Source organism: Hermetia illucens, chromosome 1, assembly GCF_905115235.1.
Source record: "Hermetia illucens chromosome 1, iHerIll2.2.curated.20191125, whole genome shotgun sequence".
Lineage (NCBI taxonomy): Eukaryota > Metazoa > Arthropoda > Insecta > Diptera > Stratiomyidae > Hermetia > Hermetia illucens.
The window spans coordinates 156,841,670-156,861,144 of NC_051849.1; the positions used below are offsets into that span (position 1 = coordinate 156,841,670).

At 45.3% G+C, this 19,475-nt stretch overlaps 1 protein-coding gene across 1 annotated transcript in view; it reads left to right on the forward strand.

The window, feature by feature from the left end:
- Window positions 1–16,851, forward strand: part of LOC119660713 (collagen alpha-5(IV) chain) — a 113,860-nt gene extending 97,009 nt beyond the window's left edge. The window contains exons 2-8 of the mRNA XM_038069359.1: window positions 10,462–10,644; window positions 10,714–10,758; window positions 10,835–12,600; window positions 12,843–15,605; window positions 15,664–15,778; window positions 15,834–16,057; window positions 16,175–16,851. Of these exons, the coding sequence (XP_037925287.1) occupies window positions 10,462–10,644; window positions 10,714–10,758; window positions 10,835–12,600; window positions 12,843–15,605; window positions 15,664–15,778; window positions 15,834–16,057; window positions 16,175–16,415 (5,337 nt within the window). The 3' untranslated portion in view covers window positions 16,416–16,851. The remainder of the gene's footprint in view (window positions 1–10,461; window positions 10,645–10,713; window positions 10,759–10,834; window positions 12,601–12,842; window positions 15,606–15,663; window positions 15,779–15,833; window positions 16,058–16,174) is intronic.
- Window positions 16,852–19,475: the final 2,624 nt, after the last annotated feature.

A 19,475-nucleotide genomic window follows, 5' to 3' on the forward strand; every position in this document is an offset into this window, starting at 1 on the left:
TAATTTTTTTATGGCGGGGGGTGGGGGGTGAATATTCAAAATTTTCTCCTTGCCTGGGTAGGACTCGAACTTCAAGCCCAACATCGAGATGCGCGTGCACACACCGTGGACTGAATTAACCCCAACCTGTGGTTGCATTTCCCTATGATGCATCAAATGCATCAAATGCATCATCCATTCCTACAAATGATTATTCCTCATACATTTGAGACGCCCCAGACCAGAGGGCGGAATTGAGACGATCTTGACAAAGTTTTAATAAAATTGCATGAATGATAATCGGCATCATGATCATTATTGTTGTTATTAATACAGTGATGATGTTGCTGCAGTTTAGCAGGGAACAAACCCCAGAAGTTGCGTAAACCACTATTTAAAATTAATGCAGATTTATTTCGAGACGCATCAAGATCATCGTTGCCTCTCTTGGAAGGGCATCACATGCATGAAATTGGGGCACAGTTAAGTGCATCTATTTGCTAAGAGTGCTTGAAACATGCATGTAAATTATTGAAGCGTGTTTAACACGCGCTAAGTGTTGTTACAGCCAAAATAAAATTTGATTGGAGGAACATTTTGGGCATTGATTCGGTTGTTTTGAAACGGAGGAGTTAATTTCATTGTGGTTTGTGTGTACGACCAATGATCAGTTTTAACTGGAGGGATTTTTTTCACTGATGTATAAGAGCTGTATCCTCTCGTAGGCCTTGATGCCTCGATTATTCCAAGCTCCCTTCAAGTTCAAGTTCCTATATAATCAAAATATTTTAAATTCATGCCTCCAAACTGATGCGGATGTTTTCACACTGTAAACTATAGGGCGAGGGTAGGAAGGAATTTTTACCCACTAAAACCACCCCCGGCTCCCTCCATGTCCCGCGGAATCACCCTAAGGTATTACCTTACCGGGTTGGAGTCAGCTCATTCTAGCTTAATCACCTTTCTTCTATACGCGGGCTGCGTGACTGCGCTTTTGTTCGCTTCTCTGTCTTTCGCAGTTTATTTTGGATAGATGGGATCACATCACAATTCTCTTGTTGTGCTACCATTTTCGACTCTCCTCTAGATTCCTCCTTTCGACCACAAATCTCGGACAGTGGAAGAATACATGCTCCTCTGGGACTCCATCGCAATTTGGACAGTCGGTTGAGGTGTCCAATTTAAACCTGTGCAGGTATTGGCGATATCCTCCATGCCCCGTGGGAAACTGGGTGAGATTATAATTAATCTCACCGTGTCATTTCTCCAACCACTCCCTGATGGCAGGAATGAGCCTGTGAGCCCACCGACCTTTCCCGAGCGTTCCCAACCCTCTTGCCATCTATTTATGGATCTCTCCCTCTCAGCGTTCTTCGTCTGCAATAAGGAAGAGATTGGCTTCGCATTGTATATATTCGCCATCTCATCTGCCAAGATGTCAATCGGCATCATTCCAGAGATGACAAATGCTGCATCATTTGAGACAGTCCTGAAGGCAGAGCATACCCTCAGGGCTGTCCTCCTGTAGACTGCACTCCGTTTGTTAGTGTTAATTGACATCCGCAACGCCTCCCTCCAAACTGGGGTCGCATAGAGCATGATTGAGGTCACCACCCTGGCTATAAGCAACCTAGAGGTATGCCCTGGCCCTCCCTCGATTGGACTCATTCTCGCCAGGACCATACTACCAGTGGATAATTTACCGTAAACATACTGCACGTGTTGCCTATAGCTGAGCTTCCTGTCTATCACCACCCTCAAATATTTGATGGTCGGCTTGGAAGTGATGATATGGTTCCCGATTCTAATACAGGCGTAATTTCTCTTCCGGCGCTTAAGTATGAGGACCGGTTCTGTTTTTTCCTCCACAAGTGTCACTCGAGAACTCTCCAGCCAACTTTTAACAACACTGATTGCCTCGCCTGAGTATAACTCAGCATCTTCGAGATGGTTTGCGACAACAACCAGCAACCAACAACCAACCTCCCTCGGATGGGGAAGACTAAGTACATCGTTGTACATGCTGTTCCACAGTAGTGGGCCCAATATGAAGCCCTGCGGGACACCCGCGGAAACAACGTACTCCTGGGGTCCGTCATCGGTGTCATACCAGAGCCTCCATTCAGTTAAGTGTGGTCTGCGGAGATGAACGGCCTCTGAATCGTCCCACCACGATTCTATAAGCACTCCCCCACGGGTTTACGTCCGCTTCTTAGCAGAGCTCCTTAAAGCATTTCCTCTTGCTTCGCTGGATGGCGAGTTTGACAGTTTTGGGGGTTATTTTGTAGGCGCACTCTTTTTGCTCCTGATTGACTCTACCTACCGCCCTCTGAGCCGCTCTTCTGGCTCTTTTGCAAGCTGATCGAAGGCCGGTCAGTTCATCATTCCACCAGTAGTTTGGTCTTCTATTGCGGAATGAGCATAGGCATGGGCACATCACATGCTTTGGCGATGCATTGAGCCAGATGGACGGCTCTTTCCGTAGAGGCGTCTGCTTTATCAGGTTGATCTAACCACACCTCTATGAAGGTCTGCTCATCCAAAGCTTTTATAGACCAGCCTGAAATCTTTTTCGGATTCGGGCATGATAGCTCTATGCCCTGTGGCTCGACACATGTCTCAAAGAAGATTGCCTGGTGATCGCTGTGGACCGCGACGGTTTCTATACGGTTCACTTATGATGGCGATTTCCATTTCGAATTCGAGCGTGGTCTGCTCAAGCACATCTTGGGCGACCCTGCAATGATTCCGGACATTTACCACTTCCGGCAATATGCCGGTTATCCTATACCTCTTCTACTTTGCACAATAAGCATTTGGGAACCCTATTGCACTCTCTGCCAATATGGTCTTTCTTCCCACACCTTCTGCATCAATCGGATCGATCAATGCTGCTGGTGCATACCTTCGCGAAGTGCCCAAACATAAGGCATTTAGAGCACCTTTTCAGTGAAATTTGTTTTCTTAAATGGCAGACAACTCATCCAATCCGAACTTTTCCGGCAGGCAATAACATCTGCGCTGCCTCCGCTGATAGTATGGCCGTTTGAGTACCACAGACTTCTTGGTAAGTTCTTTAAACTTGAATTGCTCCTTTAGAGCAGTACAAATTTCTCCTTTCGATGTCACTTCATGGAGATCCTTACATTGTATATAGATCTCATGTTTTTGGGCACGCACTGCGACATTCTCCCTAAGTGAGTTTTCGACTTGTGTGCGGAAGTCATCAATTTTGCCACCGCTGGATCTTTTCAGCTCGAACATGAGATCCCCTTTCTGAGTTCTTTGGATTCTGTTCAGATTTTTGCTCAGATCTTTTAGGTCGGGATCAGCTTGGATCCGCATAGGACAGATTGCCCGTACTGGAGATAACAATCACATCTGAACGAGTTCGTACTTTTGCTTTTCCTTTCGCTTTTTTGCTGGTAACTTTAGTCCATCCATCGTTTTCGTTTGTCGAGGGCTTTACAAAGCTGGTCGACTTTTCTACATTTGCTGTAAGCTTTCCTCCCTCTGAGCTTTTAGTGCTGGTTTTCAGCGTGTCCTGTCCGCCATTTTTCTCTCTTGAGTGCCTGCTGATTATTTAGAGGATTCCCCTTTTTTTTAAGTACTCGTTTATTTTGCCGTGATTCGATGGTAGTACGGTTAGGCGTCCCTTGGGTCGCTTGTGACATTGTTCGCACAACAGGATTCGACGTATTTTTAGTGTTCTTTTCCTCCATCTGCGATCTATTATAAAGGACTCTAATGGCCCTCACCTATTCTTTATGGCTTGGTGTTTGTTGTGCTTGTCCTTGATAAACTCGGACAGCTCAAGTATTTTTGCCACAAGCTGGGTGAAGGGCAATTCCTTCGGATCGGGATTCTGCTCTCTAGAAGCCCCGACAGGGTTACTCCTTTTGGCGTTTATTGGCCTTGCCTGTACCTTACCATTCTCAGCAAATTTCGGTAATTCTGCTCTCTTGCCGCCCGTTTAGGAACTAGTGTTATAATCCATCCCGCCATGCAGTCTACCGGAATAACACTTGGTCACTTTTCTTTTTTGTCGGTTTTTTTTTTACTTTTTAAGGTTTTGTTTGCAAAACACTTGTTTATTATTGTATTCATTTATTTCCCACGAGTATGGGGGCTAGGAAGTTCGCCATGCTACAAGGCCCCGTAGCGCGATAAGGTCAAGCTTATTTACTGAGTCGGTAGCAGTGAGGCTTCGTTCACATTCAGTCAGTTACCATCGACTGCAAACTATTCAATGGGTACGGTTTGCAAAACACTGTAGTTTGGGGAGGTGTTTTTCGGCTGCTGCATTTAGATTAGTAGCGTTTTGTTAATAATAGCATCACCTCGTATAAGGTGTGGCTATCACCACCCACTAGCGGTCTCGACAGATAGGATGCTAGACATGGATTAGTTCCTAGGGAGCTATATTCCGCACCATTCTATCCTAAAGTACATTGCTTGCGTGGGAAATAAAATATCACTTGCGAAATAAATATCTAAGCAGTAACCCTATACCTGGGGCTTAAATATTCTTGAAGTCCTCCCTGTTGTGAGAGGCCACTAAAAGAGATAGGAATTTGTGGGTGTGCAACCTGTAAATTTTGAAACTTTACTGTCACGGAAACGATTCACTTCACGGCTAGGACCTTCGACTATCCAAAACCAACTATGATTAATTTATGCATTGTGCGCACGTTCCTCGACAACGGTATCAAGGGTCCCTAGAATGCTCGCTTTTTCCAACTCAAGCGATAATTCCACCGATATAAGCTGGACTTTCTGGGCCTATGAGAAATGAGATGATGGGACTCTGGATAGTATTCCTCTTTCTCATGCGGCAATATGCTTCTGTCCGCAGGAAAGCCCAGTGCTAGCAGGCGTAAATATGTCATTCTGACCTCCTTGCGATCAACAGTAGATTTAAGAGTTGTCTCTGATGATATCCACCTCGAAAGAATCACGTACGTTCGTTTGTGTGTTTCGTCCGTTACCCCACGTAGGGTTTGAGAGCTACGACCTCACAAGTTCAACATCGATCGCTTGTAGGATCCAACTGTCACCAGCCAGTGGGAGAACTATTTTACCAATTGGACAACATATACACTGAGCAACACGCCTGAGTATATCGACAACCGCTGGCCTGCTTGAAGTGTTACACAGATCTTCGGCCACGTTCCGAAGGGGCGTGATAAGATCTAGCTAATTGTGGAAGCCAATCAATCAACAGTTGAAGGCTCTATTGACACTTCCAGTGATGGTAGGCGTGAAGTGGTCGAACTCCGATACCAAGCGAAATCCCGAAAAGTTTAACATGGTGTGCGCCCTGATAAAAGGAAATTTTCTATTGTGCTGGTCAGGGAAACGGAAAATACTGCAGAAAGCAATGATTTCAAAACTGTATTTGTTCGAAAATTTTTCGATAGACGATCATGGACGATCCAGGAAGACGAGCAACTAAAGATGTGGAATGAATGCTTCACTACGGTTCTTAACCTTATCACATCTTTTGAGGATTTTATTCTTGAGGATGAAATGGGTAGTCACCGTAACATGCGGATGTAGACTGTTCCTCCAAGCAGAAGGGAAATCATGTTGGTCATCAATGCATTCAAACACAGTAAAGCCGCTGAGCTTGACGGTCTTCCCTCAGAGTTATTTATCGTTGCACCTGTAGTTTCTGAAGATATGTTACTTTCATTCGTACTGAATCTCAGACGAATTCATGGTCCAAAACGCTTGTGTTACATCTTGTCAACGTTACCATTTCTTCTTGTTAGTAGCGGCGTCCCGAGGACGTGGAGGAATTCATGATATCCTTCCTCAAACATCTCGACCAAGTTGATGACATCTGCTTGCTCTCTCATCTAATGAAGGACGTTGGCCAAATAGTTCTCAATTAGGATAGGGGGCAAAAAGAATTGGGTTGAAGATAAACACCAACAAAACCAAGTTTCTCATTTGCCGGATCACGAATTCTACCTATCTGCATCAATGGGCTGAGCATTGAAAGCGTCGCTCAGTTTGTATTTGTGCGAAACATGGTTTCTGTCGACGGTGGTACTCGATGCATTAACAGCGCTAGAATCGCTTTCGCTGCATTGTCTAAAATCTGGAAATACCTTTATTTCAACACGAAGATCAAGTTGAGACTGTTCTGTAGTAGTGTTTTTTCTGTGTTGCTTTATGGGAGCGTTCTCCATTGTGGCTGGAAAACTCCAAGCCTTCGTCTGCGACGTATCAGTGGAGTATGTTGGCCTGATATTATTTCAAACAAAGGGCTTGGTTGGCGCACAGGCCGGTCACTCATACGCGATGCGATTGGAAGGCTGAAGTGGCAGTAGATAAGTTACAGATTAAGGCCGACAATTACAATCCATAGCCACGCCATGCAGTGGAATCCACTCTCCCAACTTAACCAACAAGTGAGTTGCCCCAAGGGTATTTGGGGTAGAACAGTAGAGTAAGATTCCAGGCATCTCGGGAAGTCCTGGAGGGAGCTGAAGTGCATTTCGGCAAATCGGTAGCGATGCGCGAAGGTGTGGTTGACGCGCTATACTCTACAAAGGGGTAAAGAGCAATTCGAGTGCTTCACAAAACGTCCATCCGTAACCATCCTTTCTTGTTTAAGCTGTCTATCTACTATCAGCAGGCAGCTACTGAAGTTTTCACGGACCTTCTTGCTCATCTGAATCAGCTGCAACTAATTGCCTTCCTTTTTGTTGCAAAGGACCGTTTGGAAACAAAAGAGTCAACGAAAGACATATCTGTATGATCCTTAATAGCATTAGATGCCGCAATAGATAAGTTTTTTAATGCTAATGCTCTACGATCATTGGTCGGTTTATTGATTTACATAATGCAATAACTTACCAATCCGGAACTTCAGGGAGATATTACAGAGCGAACCCTTAACATTTGCCAATGATTAGTCAATATTTCCAGAGGCTTCCTTTTCTTAAGAACGCTCAAATATTGTTTGCCTTTTTCAGGGCATAGTCATTATTTAGTTCATTCGCTGACGCGTGAAAAGAAAGGGACAAATATTTAAACTCAACCTAAGACAACAACTGTTCCGAAAATAAGCTGTAAGCTATCTATCGGGTATTAAAACTTTATTTACGCTGTAGCATTAGGGATCCTTCAAGTGCTGAAATAGTACGGAAAAACAACTGAGTATCTTTTTCGCACAATCGAAGAAATCAAATGCATTCTGGCTTCATCTCTACTACAGCAGCTCCTCTCGATGCAGATAAATCTTTAGTAGACATACATCGGTTGATCTTCTAACCGTAAATCGAATTAACGCCATTTATCCGCGTTGTTTCGTGACCCCAACAGATCCAATGGAAAAGCGAAATTTAAACATCAAAGAGCTGAGTTCTTGGGATGCAGACAACCGGGGGCTTCCCTAACATATGTAGAATTGCATCTCCACTCTTAACTATAATATATTTCCTGCATTTTGCGGAGTTCTATCCTCTCTTATTCATTTGGGGATAACTACTATCATGTGTGAGTAACTGTGCAAACAAAGTGGTAAGAATCAGTTCAGTCTTGGTAGCCTGTATAAACGACATTTGGGCTTTTTGAAAATAGAAGAACAGTAGCCTCAAGATCTTTGGAAGTCGGCTCTTTTTGATCAAGGTAAGTAATGTGGAAACGTAAATTGTGAGCTCACGGAATGCACACGATTCAATGCAAATTTGAGCAGTAATGGTTCCAATGGTGAAAAAAGGTAAGTATAGTTACGGAACGAACAAATAAAGACATTTTCTTTGGTTTCACACTTCAGATCATATTAATTGGAAAGTGCTGATTATTGAAAGTTTGCCATTTATACTTCTCCTTCACTGCAGTTCATTCTGTATTTTTACGATTGCGGAGAAAACCGTAAGCGTCACCTTCGACCTCAGTATATCCATAATTATGTGCACGGGGTCACGCTCTTTTCCAGCACTTGCTTCGCTCTCTTCATTACGAACCTTGGGGAGTTAAATATTCTTCGCTATGCCACCACATTCAGGAATATTCGGCGAATCAGCAGCAGCATATCCATTTCTTTCGACAGAATGTCGAGTTAGATCATACTCGCGACGCCCCTGATAGGCCCTGCGATGGCCAAGACGGTTGGGGTGCTAGTTTTACGATCTCGATGTCGCACCTGGGCTCGAATCCCGGGTATAGTCATGGATCTTTGTGATTGTCTAAAAAGGTTAGTACAATGGGTCTACTGATGTGATCTGATGTGATTCTAAAAGGGTTGCAAACCTTCAAAGCCATCAGCCGGTAAACCAAACTGGTAGGGGACCCACCACCGAGCCCATGGCACCACCAGTGCAACGCCCTTCTTTTTGGAGTATTCATCCGCCCTGTACCAGAGAATCCTTTTTGAGAGGTAATTCTCGAACAGATTCGCTAAATATCCAGGAACACCTATGTCAGCCAACGCCTGCTACTATGCTTATTGAATCCCCCGTAGAGTGGGGGCGTCGAAACCCACACTGGTGCTCCGACAAGTCATTGCTGCTTTCAATGATGGGTAGTAGTCTGTTCTCGGTCGTTTTCCCTATTTGATCATACAAGCATAGGGATATGAGGCTAGATCTCCAGGTGGCTTATTAGGTTTGGAAAGTAACGCCAATTTTTGCTTTTTCGACTGGGAAGAGAATATTCTTCTTTACGGTAAATCTCGATGGTATGGTCATGTAACGTTGCTCTAACGAGAATTCACTTGCCTAGATTTGTCTGAACATCGACGTCGATGGTAAGCGACCAAAAGGTCGGCCGAAGCAACGGCGACTTGATGCGCTGAATGGTGATTGAGGGCCTCGCGACTACATTCAGATTAGGCATTTGATAAAATAAAATGGTGCAACTGATTAAGACACAGCTCTTAACACTCTCCACTAGTAGGCCAATTTCAGAGTTGAATTTTTTTAGTTAGCCTCCTCTGGTCGGCGGAGGCTAGAATATCCTGAGACTGTTGACAAAATGTCTTTCTGACATTTGTCCGCCAGTCTCATATCAGGCCGTCAGCTGTTCTCTGCGCCCATTGAATGCAGCGACAGAGGCGAATCCGTAATGGCGCCTAGGTTCGCGCTTCCGATGCACCGCCACAATTTCCTACTTTACTAGGGGTTGTCGTAGAGCATACCAGATTAGCTCATGTGGTAAACGCTTTCTTCAGGTCCCGAAATGCAATGTAAAAAGGGCGATGTTACTCACGGTCTTTCTCCATGAGCAACCGCGCAATGTGTATTGCGTGACTGGATGTCGGATACCAGTCGACTCAGCTGTGAATGAGTACCTGAGTCAAATCAGGATAATAATTCGGGCGAGCGCAATGCTAACCACATTGCCTCCTACTGTGTACTGTAGTGTACCGTTATGGTCTTGAATTAAGTGCTCTAACACACTTCAAGGTCCTGATCCAATATGGATTGTTGCGCCAACGATTATTATTTGTTCACCACCAGGAAAGTTGTGGATTAGCACCAAAGAGCTGCCGGAAATATGTGAAATGAAGCTTTCGAATTGACAATGATGCTAGGGTAGTGCCCTAATCAAAGGACAATATATAGTATGACGAAAATCACTTCGGGAAAATTATGTGTGACGTTTGTACAACAGTAGGGCGAATATTTAGTTGGGGTAATTATTCGCGCGATCCAAGTATGTGATTAGTCCTGCGAGTAAAGGGCTGGTTTGATATGACCTAATCTCGGAGCTGTCTATCAAGAATTTGTAAGTGTTGATTGTTGTCAAGCTGTACTTCGAGTGGGATGTAGAATACTCTTCCGGTATTGTTTTAACAAAAAACTTAAAGATATCATGTTACTGGGCCGGAAAACAACTGGAGAATACTAAGCAGTCCATCCCGACGCATGAGATAGTTGGTCAACTGACTCGAATTCATCGCTTATATTAGGGAGGGGATTGAACCGTTTCACTTCGAAACTAACTACCACTTTAGGCATTCTCTTACCCTAATTGTCCATGATTGAAGAGCATACTAGAGACCCCAGAACACATATTTTTATTGCCCCAGACGCGAGACCGAAGGAAGGTGGCTGAGAGATGCCAAGGAAGAACTTCCATATTTTCACGAAATATATAAAATACTAAAATCAGGATAATCCGGGACTGATCGAGGAGGCTTCATTCTAAGCCCGTCGAACGAAGCAAAACTTGAATCAAGGATTTGGTCGGAGAGGTGAGACCGTTTCTTAGTAAGTGAGAATCTTACTCTAGCCCGGGACCTATGGTAGACGTTCGAGTTGGCGATGTACCTTTCCAAAATTTTTATACGAACCCAAAAAATACAACTTTGACCACTTTTATCGCTTATCAGTGTTTCAATACTAAGCAAAATCCCTTAGGTACTTTATTTGGTTCGATTTCTATGAATGAAACACTTATTGCTATTAAGTTTGCCAAAAAGTCGCTAAAAAGATACAATATATTTTGCCATTTTTCTCATTACAGGAATGCAATCGAACAAAATGTGACTGCCAAGGCCTAAAGGGGAAAATGGGTATTATTGGACCCCCGGGTATTCCGGGTCAGGAAGGACCTCCAGGTGATGTAGGCCCCGATGGTCCACCAGGTCGTCCTGGTGAATTGGGTGATAGTGGAGAATATGGAGAGGTTGGCGAAAAAGGTCAACGAGTAAGTAATCATTTTTATCATCAATAGTTCAGAGTGCCTCATTTTCAATTTACCATTTCCTCATTATAGGGCGAACAAGGCGAAATGGGTTTTCAAGGTCGCGAAGGATATCCGGTAAGTGGACTTTCATCGTTCAAAATCTACAAATGAAGATTTAGCAATAAATAATTATGAAAATTTTTCACAACAGGGACCACCTGGTGAGGAAGGTCCACGCGGGCCGCGTGGTTTGGATGGCTGTAATGGTACTGATGGCACAATGGGTACTCCAGGCATACCTGGCGGTTATGGTGCTCGTGGCTTACCTGGTGAGCCTGGACCTCAGGGACCTCGTGGTGACCCTGGTGAAGGCGGTATAAATTCTAAAGGGACCAAAGGTATGCAAGGCGAACGAGGAATTGATGGGCTACCTGGTGGACAAGGATATGGAGGACCTATTGGACCGAAGGGATATACCGGAATACCAGGCTTACAAGGACCACGAGGATACCCAGGAGACGTTGGCGATGTAGGTGATGCAGCACTTCACTTGGAAGTCCTGATAGCGGTAGGAGAAAGAGGAGACAAAGGCGAACCGCCAGATTTAGATTTTCTACCGCTTAAAGGAGGACGATACGTGGTGGAAACTGTTGGTCGTCCTGGGCCTCAAGGACAGCCAGGTTTAAAAGGAGAACGAGGTGATGAAGGAAATCCTGGTCGACCGGGACCAAGAGGACCTCAAGGTGAACGTGGTGATAGCGGTTCCGTTGGAGATCGTGGGAAGCCTGGCAAAATTGGTCCGCCGGGAAGAGATGGACCAAAAGGTCATAAGGGAGCTCCTGGATATCCAGGCCCGGATGGAAGAGACGGCGCAAAAGGTCAACTAGGAGAAGACGGATACGACGGCATACCGGGCGTACAAGGTCCTGTTGGACCACCTGGAATTTATGACCCTAATTTAGATATTAGTTTTCCGGGTTCAATTGGACCGCAAGGTGACATGGGCGAGGTAGGACCTCAAGGAATGCATGGAATTCCTGGTCAAGTTGGTCGACGTGGAGTAATGGGTTTTGCTGGAGAGCCAGGCGATGCCGGAAGGCCAGGCCCACCAGGCCCAAAAGGTATTTCAATTAAAGGTCATCCTGGTGATTATGGAATGCGAGGTCCTGAAGGTAGGATTGGCGAGCCTGGAATGACGGGTCCTCCGGGTAAACCGGGTATTAAGGGCTTCCCTGGCCTTGACTTGCCTGGGCCAAAGGGATATGCTGGCCTACCAGGACACAATGGGCCTCCGGGATATGTAGGAGACCGCGGAGAACCCGGTTTACCTGGTACGAAAGGATTACCAGGTAGAGGTGTCAATATTACTGGCCCACCGGGACCTGAAGGACTTCCCGGACGACGTGGACCTCCAGGTTTAGATGGTGATGATGGATATTTTGGACAGAAAGGTAACAAAGGCATACGAGGGGACGATTGTGGTTATTGTCCTCCTGGTCCAGACGGCATAAAAGGTGATCATGGCGATGACGGTTATTCTGGTTTGAACGGACCAATGGGACCACGAGGATTACCGGGCCCTCGAGGAATCAAAGGTGAACCTGGTTCTCCTGGACGAGTAGGTTTTCCGGGTACTATTGGAACACCCGGCATTCCTGGTGATCGTGGTCCACCCGGTATCAGAGGAAAAGATGGTCAACATTTATTTATTGGTAATCAGCAAATTGCTCAGAAGGGCGAACCTGGAAGACATGGCTACCGAGGCCCGAAGGGTCAATCCGGTGATCAAGGATATGGTGGAGCGCCAGGACAGCGTGGCGAACCAGGAGAGGTTGGCAGACGGGGATTCGATGGAACACCTGGAATTCCTGGACGAGATGGAGCACCTGGAAAGCCTGGTCGAGATGGCAAGGATGGAATTCCGGCATCGATTCCAAAACTGTACTTATTGGGTCAGCCTGGATGGGATGGGAGAAGGTAAGTTGACATTATGTAACAGAATAACTTGCAATACTATCGAAAGGAGAATTGCTTTCCATGTATGTATATATCTTTACATTAATTGCGAAGGCCCACCTATACTCATAGAAGTCATTAATTTCTTGTATTAACTCAAAGTGAGAAATTATAGCAAGAAGTAATGTATGATTTGTCCATATAAAGACGTGAGTAGAGTATGGAAAAATAAATTATTAACATTTTTTTAATGCAATTTGCAGGGGTGAAAAAGGTCCTACTGGTGCAAAAGGTTTGAAAGGCCAAAAAGGCGAACCGCATCCAGGATTGACATATGATAATAAAGGAGACAAAGGAGAGCCAGGTGATCGGGGTTTTGATGGCCCGCAAGGCCCTAAGGGACCAATTGGTGCCGTTGGCTTTCCTGGATTAGCTGGTGATAGAGGTTTACCTGGGTTAGTTAGAGCTGGTTCGCAAGGATCCAAAGGATATCCGGGCATACAAGGTGATGCAGGCCAGGCAGGACAACCGGGCAGACCCGGAATTGATGGCGTTCCTGGGACCGACGGTGGTGCTGGACAAAAAGGACAACGAGGTGATCCTGGACCGTACATTCTACCTGGAGATATTGGCGCTTCCGGCATACCGGGTCCAAAAGGCCCCCGAGGCGATAAAGGATACCCAGGTTTTGCAGGTCGTACCGGTCCTCCTGGAATGCGAGGCATTAAGGGGGAAAAGGGAAATGTAGGACCGCGTGGATTGTCAGGTGTTACAGGAAACAAAGGACAGCGAGGTGATATCGAATTTGGAGATATGGGACTGCCAGGATTGCCAGGAATAGATGGACGACCAGCGCCTTATGGAGAGAAAGGAGCAAAGGGTGATCGTGGTGTTAATGGACCCATTGGTGTACGAGGAATTAAAGGTGATGTAGGATGGCCGGGCCGAGTCGGCTTACCTGGTGATGTGGGAGAGCCTGGAGATATAGGACAGCAGGGTGCTTATGGATTTGCAGGTATCGTTGGCGAGCAAGGTGACCGTGGTGAATTAGGCGAAGACGGCAGACCTGGGGCAGTCGGACCTCGTGGAATGATTGGACCTATGGGTCCAAAAGGTGAACAAGGTGATGCAGGACCAACCGGTCGACCTGGACGCGATGGTTTTAGCGGTCGCAAAGGAGAGCGAGGAGATTTTGGATTCACTGGAGTGCAAGGACAAAAGGGAGAACGTGCATTTAGCGGAATGAAAGGCGAAGTCGGTAATGCTGGTAACACTGGTTTACCTGGTTATGTAGGCAGAAATGGACTGCCAGGGTTAAAGGGAGAGCGAGGTGAACCTGGAATGTCTTTCGATGGACCTCAAGGAGCGAAAGGAGAAGCAGGCGTTCCTGGACGATTTGGTTATGACGGCATGACCGGTTTGAAAGGAGAAATAGGCGATCAAGGTGAGATTGGCCCAATTGGTGAAATGGGAGAACCAGGAGTTGTTGGTTATCCTGGACAACAAGGTAGAGCTGGAGTGCATGGACGTAAAGGTGAACGCGGTGATGTTGGAGAAGTTGGCTTACAAGGGCAGCGAGGTGAGCAAGGTGATGTAGGCTTTCCTGGGCGACGTGGTGAAAAAGGTGACTATGGAGAGTTTGGACGATCTGGACTAACAGGACCCAAAGGAGAACGCGGTGAGCAAGGCTTTGCAGGAGTTCCAGGTCGTGCTTTGCAACTTGCAGCTCAAAAAGGACCCAAAGGAGAACGCGGCCCAATCGGAATTACTGGCATTCCAGGAGAACCTGGGCGAATTGGTCTCCCAGGCTTTCATGGGCGGAAAGGAGCTACTGGCGATGTTGGATTTGCCGGCCTCCCTGGACCTGACGGAATCTCAGGACGAAAAGGCGAAATTGGAGATAGAGGTTTCCGTGGAGCACCAGGTCTTCGGGCGACATATGTTGAAGCTGGCGAGGAAGGAGTGGCAGGTTTAGACGGTTTGTCCGGAAGGCAAGGCCTAGTCGGACCTAAAGGAGCTCCTGGAGATTATGGTGATGATGGACGCGATGGCTTGATTGGCTACCCAGGTGTTACCATTAAGGGAATAAAAGGAGAGATTGGTGAGCCGGGTTATCCAGGTAATCCAGGACGACATGGGCTCACAGGATTGCCCGGCCTTCAAGGATATCGTGGAGATCAAGGACGAAAAGGAGGACGTGGTGACCAAGGAAATTCATGGCGTGGTCAGACAGGGGACATTGGCGACGTTGGTCCGCCAGGTTATCCTGGTCTTCAAGGTGCGAAGGGTGAAGTTGGCGACATGGGTATACCCGGACTTCGGGGGCCAGTAGGACCTAAAGGTGCGCAAGGCGAAGTTGGTCTTGAAGGCTGGAGCGGAATCGATGGCAATGATGGACGAAAGGGAATTAAAGGAGAACGTGGATTTACATTCCCTTATTCTATGGCGCCAAGAGGTAGACCTGGAGTTGATGGAATACCAGGTTTCAAGGGAGAACGTGGCGATATTGGCTTCCCAGGCCTTCCAGGAGCCATTGGATTCATTGGGTTGAAAGGCTACCGTGGTGAAATAGGTATTGAAGGCTTTATGGGACCACAAGGTATCAAAGGTGAGGTCGGTTACGTTGGAGCGCCTGGTATCAATGGATTGGATGGCTATCGAGGAGGGAAAGGTATTAGAGGCGATGACGCCCCATCACCACCACGAGCAAAGAGCCGAGGCTTCGTCTTCACACGGCATTCACAGAGCGTTCACATTCCTACATGCCCACCAAATACCATAAAACTTTGGGATGGATACTCATTTGCTGCCTCGATTGGAAGCAGTCAAACTGTTGGACAAGATTTAGGGTTGGCCGGATCATGTCTTGCACGTTTTACTACAATGCCATTTATGTTCTGTGATCTTAACAATGTGTGTAACTACGCTCAGAATAATGACGATAGCTATTGGTTGTCGACCCTCGAGCCAATGCCAATGACTATGACGCCAATTGAATCGAGGGATTTGATAAAATACATTTCGAGGTATGACTGGATTTTAAAGCCGGCGATTTTGATTCTTTTTAATTTGGCTTTATTGTAGGTGCTCCGTTTGTGAAACTACGACACGTATTATTGCTCTGCACAGTCAAACTATGTCTATTCCAGACTGTCCATCCGGCTGGGAGGAGTTATGGACCGGTTTCAGTTATTTAATGGTAACCTTTCAATTGACTTTGCATTCGAGTCGATATTTAAATGTGTGAATTTTAGACAACCTCCGATAATAGCGGTGGATTTGGACAGAATTTAATTTCTCCTGGATCCTGCTTGGAAGACTTCCGTATTAATCCGGTGATAGAGTGCCATGGACATGGACGTTGCAATTACTATGATCCCATATCTTCATTCTGGCTGTCTGTTGTCGAAGAGCATGAGATGTTTACCAAACCCAAACAAGATACTCTGAAGGCTGATTACACCAGAAAGATAAGCAGGTGAGTTGTAGGACCTGGACTACTCAATCAGTTGGGCTTGACAATGACTTCAATTTTCAACTATGTGGTTTCCATGAGAATTTGGATAGTAAAACTGTTTTTTTGTCACTTATTCAGGTGTACGGTTTGCCGTAAGCGGGAAGCAGCCGTCTACCGAGAGTCAAGCAGTAGCTACGGCACATCGTCAGGTGGCGTACATCTAGAACTTCGCGGCACGCAATCCAATTACCCTCAAACACGGCTTCTCCAACCGTCATCGATTCAACGTGCTCCACTGGTTCCAGCCCCACCACCACCACGTCGACCGCGACCACGTGTCCGTAACGGACGTCGACGGTTCAACACTCGACGCCTTTAAGTTTAAGCAAATTTGAAAAGAAATTTCAAAATCCTGTGCCATTTGAAAATTAATTACTTTATCTTTTAACTGAATTTATGCACAGATGGAAATTGCCAAAGTGTAAATAACTCGCCGATTATATCCTTGTATAAATCTAATAATAGTTACTTTACTACATATGTGGAAATCTACACTCCCAAATGGAGCACTACTACTTGAAACTGCCATAAAAGCGTCTTACTAGCCTTTCGTAATTTGAATTGCCGGACAATACTGTCCGGCAGTGAGGAGATATCCTCTTAAATAATTTCTAGAATTTATTTTTTCCGGTTAAATTTAGAAATGGTTACCGTCGTATGCTGGGTAGTCATCCATTTATTTTAGTTTATTATTGTTCTTTATTTTGTAAATCAAATCAATGGAGAATTGAAACAATAAAGCGCCATTAACTAACTTTTCCCGGTTTCCCTTTCATTTTGAAAAACGCCTTTACAAATATCTATTTCCAATGGCGTGGCGTTGGTTGAGAATGAAGGGAAGCAACTTTTTAAGGTTTTGTGTGAAACAAAACCTTATTAGAATCGATTCGATGTCTGTCTGTCTGTCTGTCCGTCTGTCTGTCTGTCACACCCGATTTATTCGGAAACGGCTGGACCGATTGTCACGAAAATTGGTAGGAGTATGTAATCTGCCGTTCCCTATACATGCAGCAACTGGCGCCATTTTGTATTAGGTTCAAGAGGGGCTCCCCATACAAGTGAAAGGAGGCTGCAAAATTTTTTTTCACAGAATGTAGCCATGTGGGGTATCAAATGAAAGGTCTCAATTAGTACTTTTCGCAACTGGTTCAATATTTGATGTTGGGTGAAACATAGGGGAATGAGGGCTCGAAATATGACCCCCAAAAAGTGTAACAGGTCTCGTTCTCAGAACCTATCCAACCGAAAAATCCGAAAAAATCACAGTAGTGCATCTCTATGAAGTCTAAGCCTCAAAATATATCCGGTTACGATATCTGCAGAAATAAAGTTAATAATATTATATTTCCACATTTTAGAAATTTGCCCGGCACCCCCCTTAAGTTCATCGCAGAAGTACAAAATTTAGCATAGGTTTAATAAAGGACATGGTGCACAATTCGGTCAAGTTTGAAGAAAATCCAACTATTATTAACAAAGTTATGGGGGGTGAAACTTTATATTTTTTTGTGAATTTCGTGCATTCTACAACATGCATGACGTCATCATCACATATCAATTCGTCAATACCACAACGAAATGAGTTCTTATGAATTCGGTCGCAGAGAATTATTTTGTTTTAGTTTTCTAGATATCTGTCAACCAGACATGTGTGTATGAAGGTATATAATATATGCGTGTTAACGAACTTTGCGGGTAGTGCCTAATTCAAACAGATATAAGAAGTAAATCGGAAGTATGGGTACGATCAATTTATATACGTGGATATGTGTGTACAGCAGTAGTTTGTTTAGGGTGAGCGTAATATCTATGGCTGTAATATGTCCGTATGTCTCGTAGTCTCGTAATTTGGAAAAATATGAAGGAATATGTTGGATTTGTAGCTATATACGGATAAAAAAATGTGCGTTGAAATTTCTTACATAAGATGAACACAAAACCTTTATATCCGAAGCGCAAGCTTCCGGTATTCCGACTTGTTTTTAATTTGCAGAGTTGAGCTTTCAAATCATATTAAGTAGTCAGAACGTCTCTCGTTAGCTGCTTTGTGCTCCCAGGGGTCACGAACGAGGACGTCAGAGTGGGTACATTGATTTCAAAGCGTTACCATGCTAAAACTTTAAAAATATATATAAATAAATAATCCGACAGGATAAACGGTACGTTCGGTATGTTCCGTTTTGACAGGAAAAGTTTGGTGCGTCTAGCAGCATTTAGGCTCTGCCACCTGCCATTGTGGGAATCTTGTTCTCAGTTTTTGAAGACACCCTTAGCCAACTCTACTGATACTCGAATTGTTGGTTCCGGTCCTGACATGAGAGAGACTCAACTCTCTTTTGCTAAAGCATCCGAGATTTCATTCCTCTCTACGCCACAGTGACCAGGTACCCATTCCTGTATTCCTAAACGATTTTCAAGGTGATCAAAGGACTACTCAATGCCCTCAATGCAGCCTGGCTATCACTACAGATAGCGATGCGCCTGCTCTTCAACCGCTCGTCAATCACCCAGTTTGCCGTCCTGACGATCGCATATACTCCAGCTTGGCATATTGTCCCAAAGGAGAAACCCACCTCTCACTTTTATTCGAGAGACAGACTCCGGCTTTAGAACCCTGTTCTGTTTGTAGGTGTAGAAGACTTCCGTATATCCCGCCACGCATCCCTCTGCGACTTCCCAGTTCTCTCCATGTTTCAGGCTAACTTCATATCTCCTACCAAACAGATGTATGGGAAGGTATTGTAAGATGGAAGGGTTGATTCAGTATTCCCAGTAACTCTTCCAATGCTCTGCCCCCCCCCCCCCCCCCCCAATGCTTTGAATAAATATTACCAGGGGCTGTAAATTGAGTAATGCATCCTGAGCTGCGCCGGATGTCGTGACACCGGTAATACCCAGACACACAGTTCTTTGCAGTGCGGCTAGTTTACGGTGGAAACCTTTTTGTCTCACCTTAATCCACCACACTTGCACTGATTTGCAGATTCTTAATTTGGGTAATGAGCCCACTTTCTTCAACGTGGTTAGGCGAGAGGTCATCGACATCACGGCGGCATCTCCTGACATCGCGGCTCTGATCGGAGAGTGGAGAGTATCAAACGATATCACACTCTCGGATCACAGACTCATTGATTTCGTAATGGGCATGGATCCACCTCCATCCACTCCATTTCAGAATCCGTGGAAGACAGATTGGGTGATGTATAAAATAGAATTGAGCGCCCGAGTCACGATCCCTGGGAAGCGCATCAAATGCATTGCTGGAATTGAAAAGACAACCCAGATGATCACAACTAGCATGAAAGAAGCTTTCGAAAAAAGCTGTCCACTCAAGATGCCAAAGAAGGGTAAAACACCATGACGGAACTCGGATTTGACA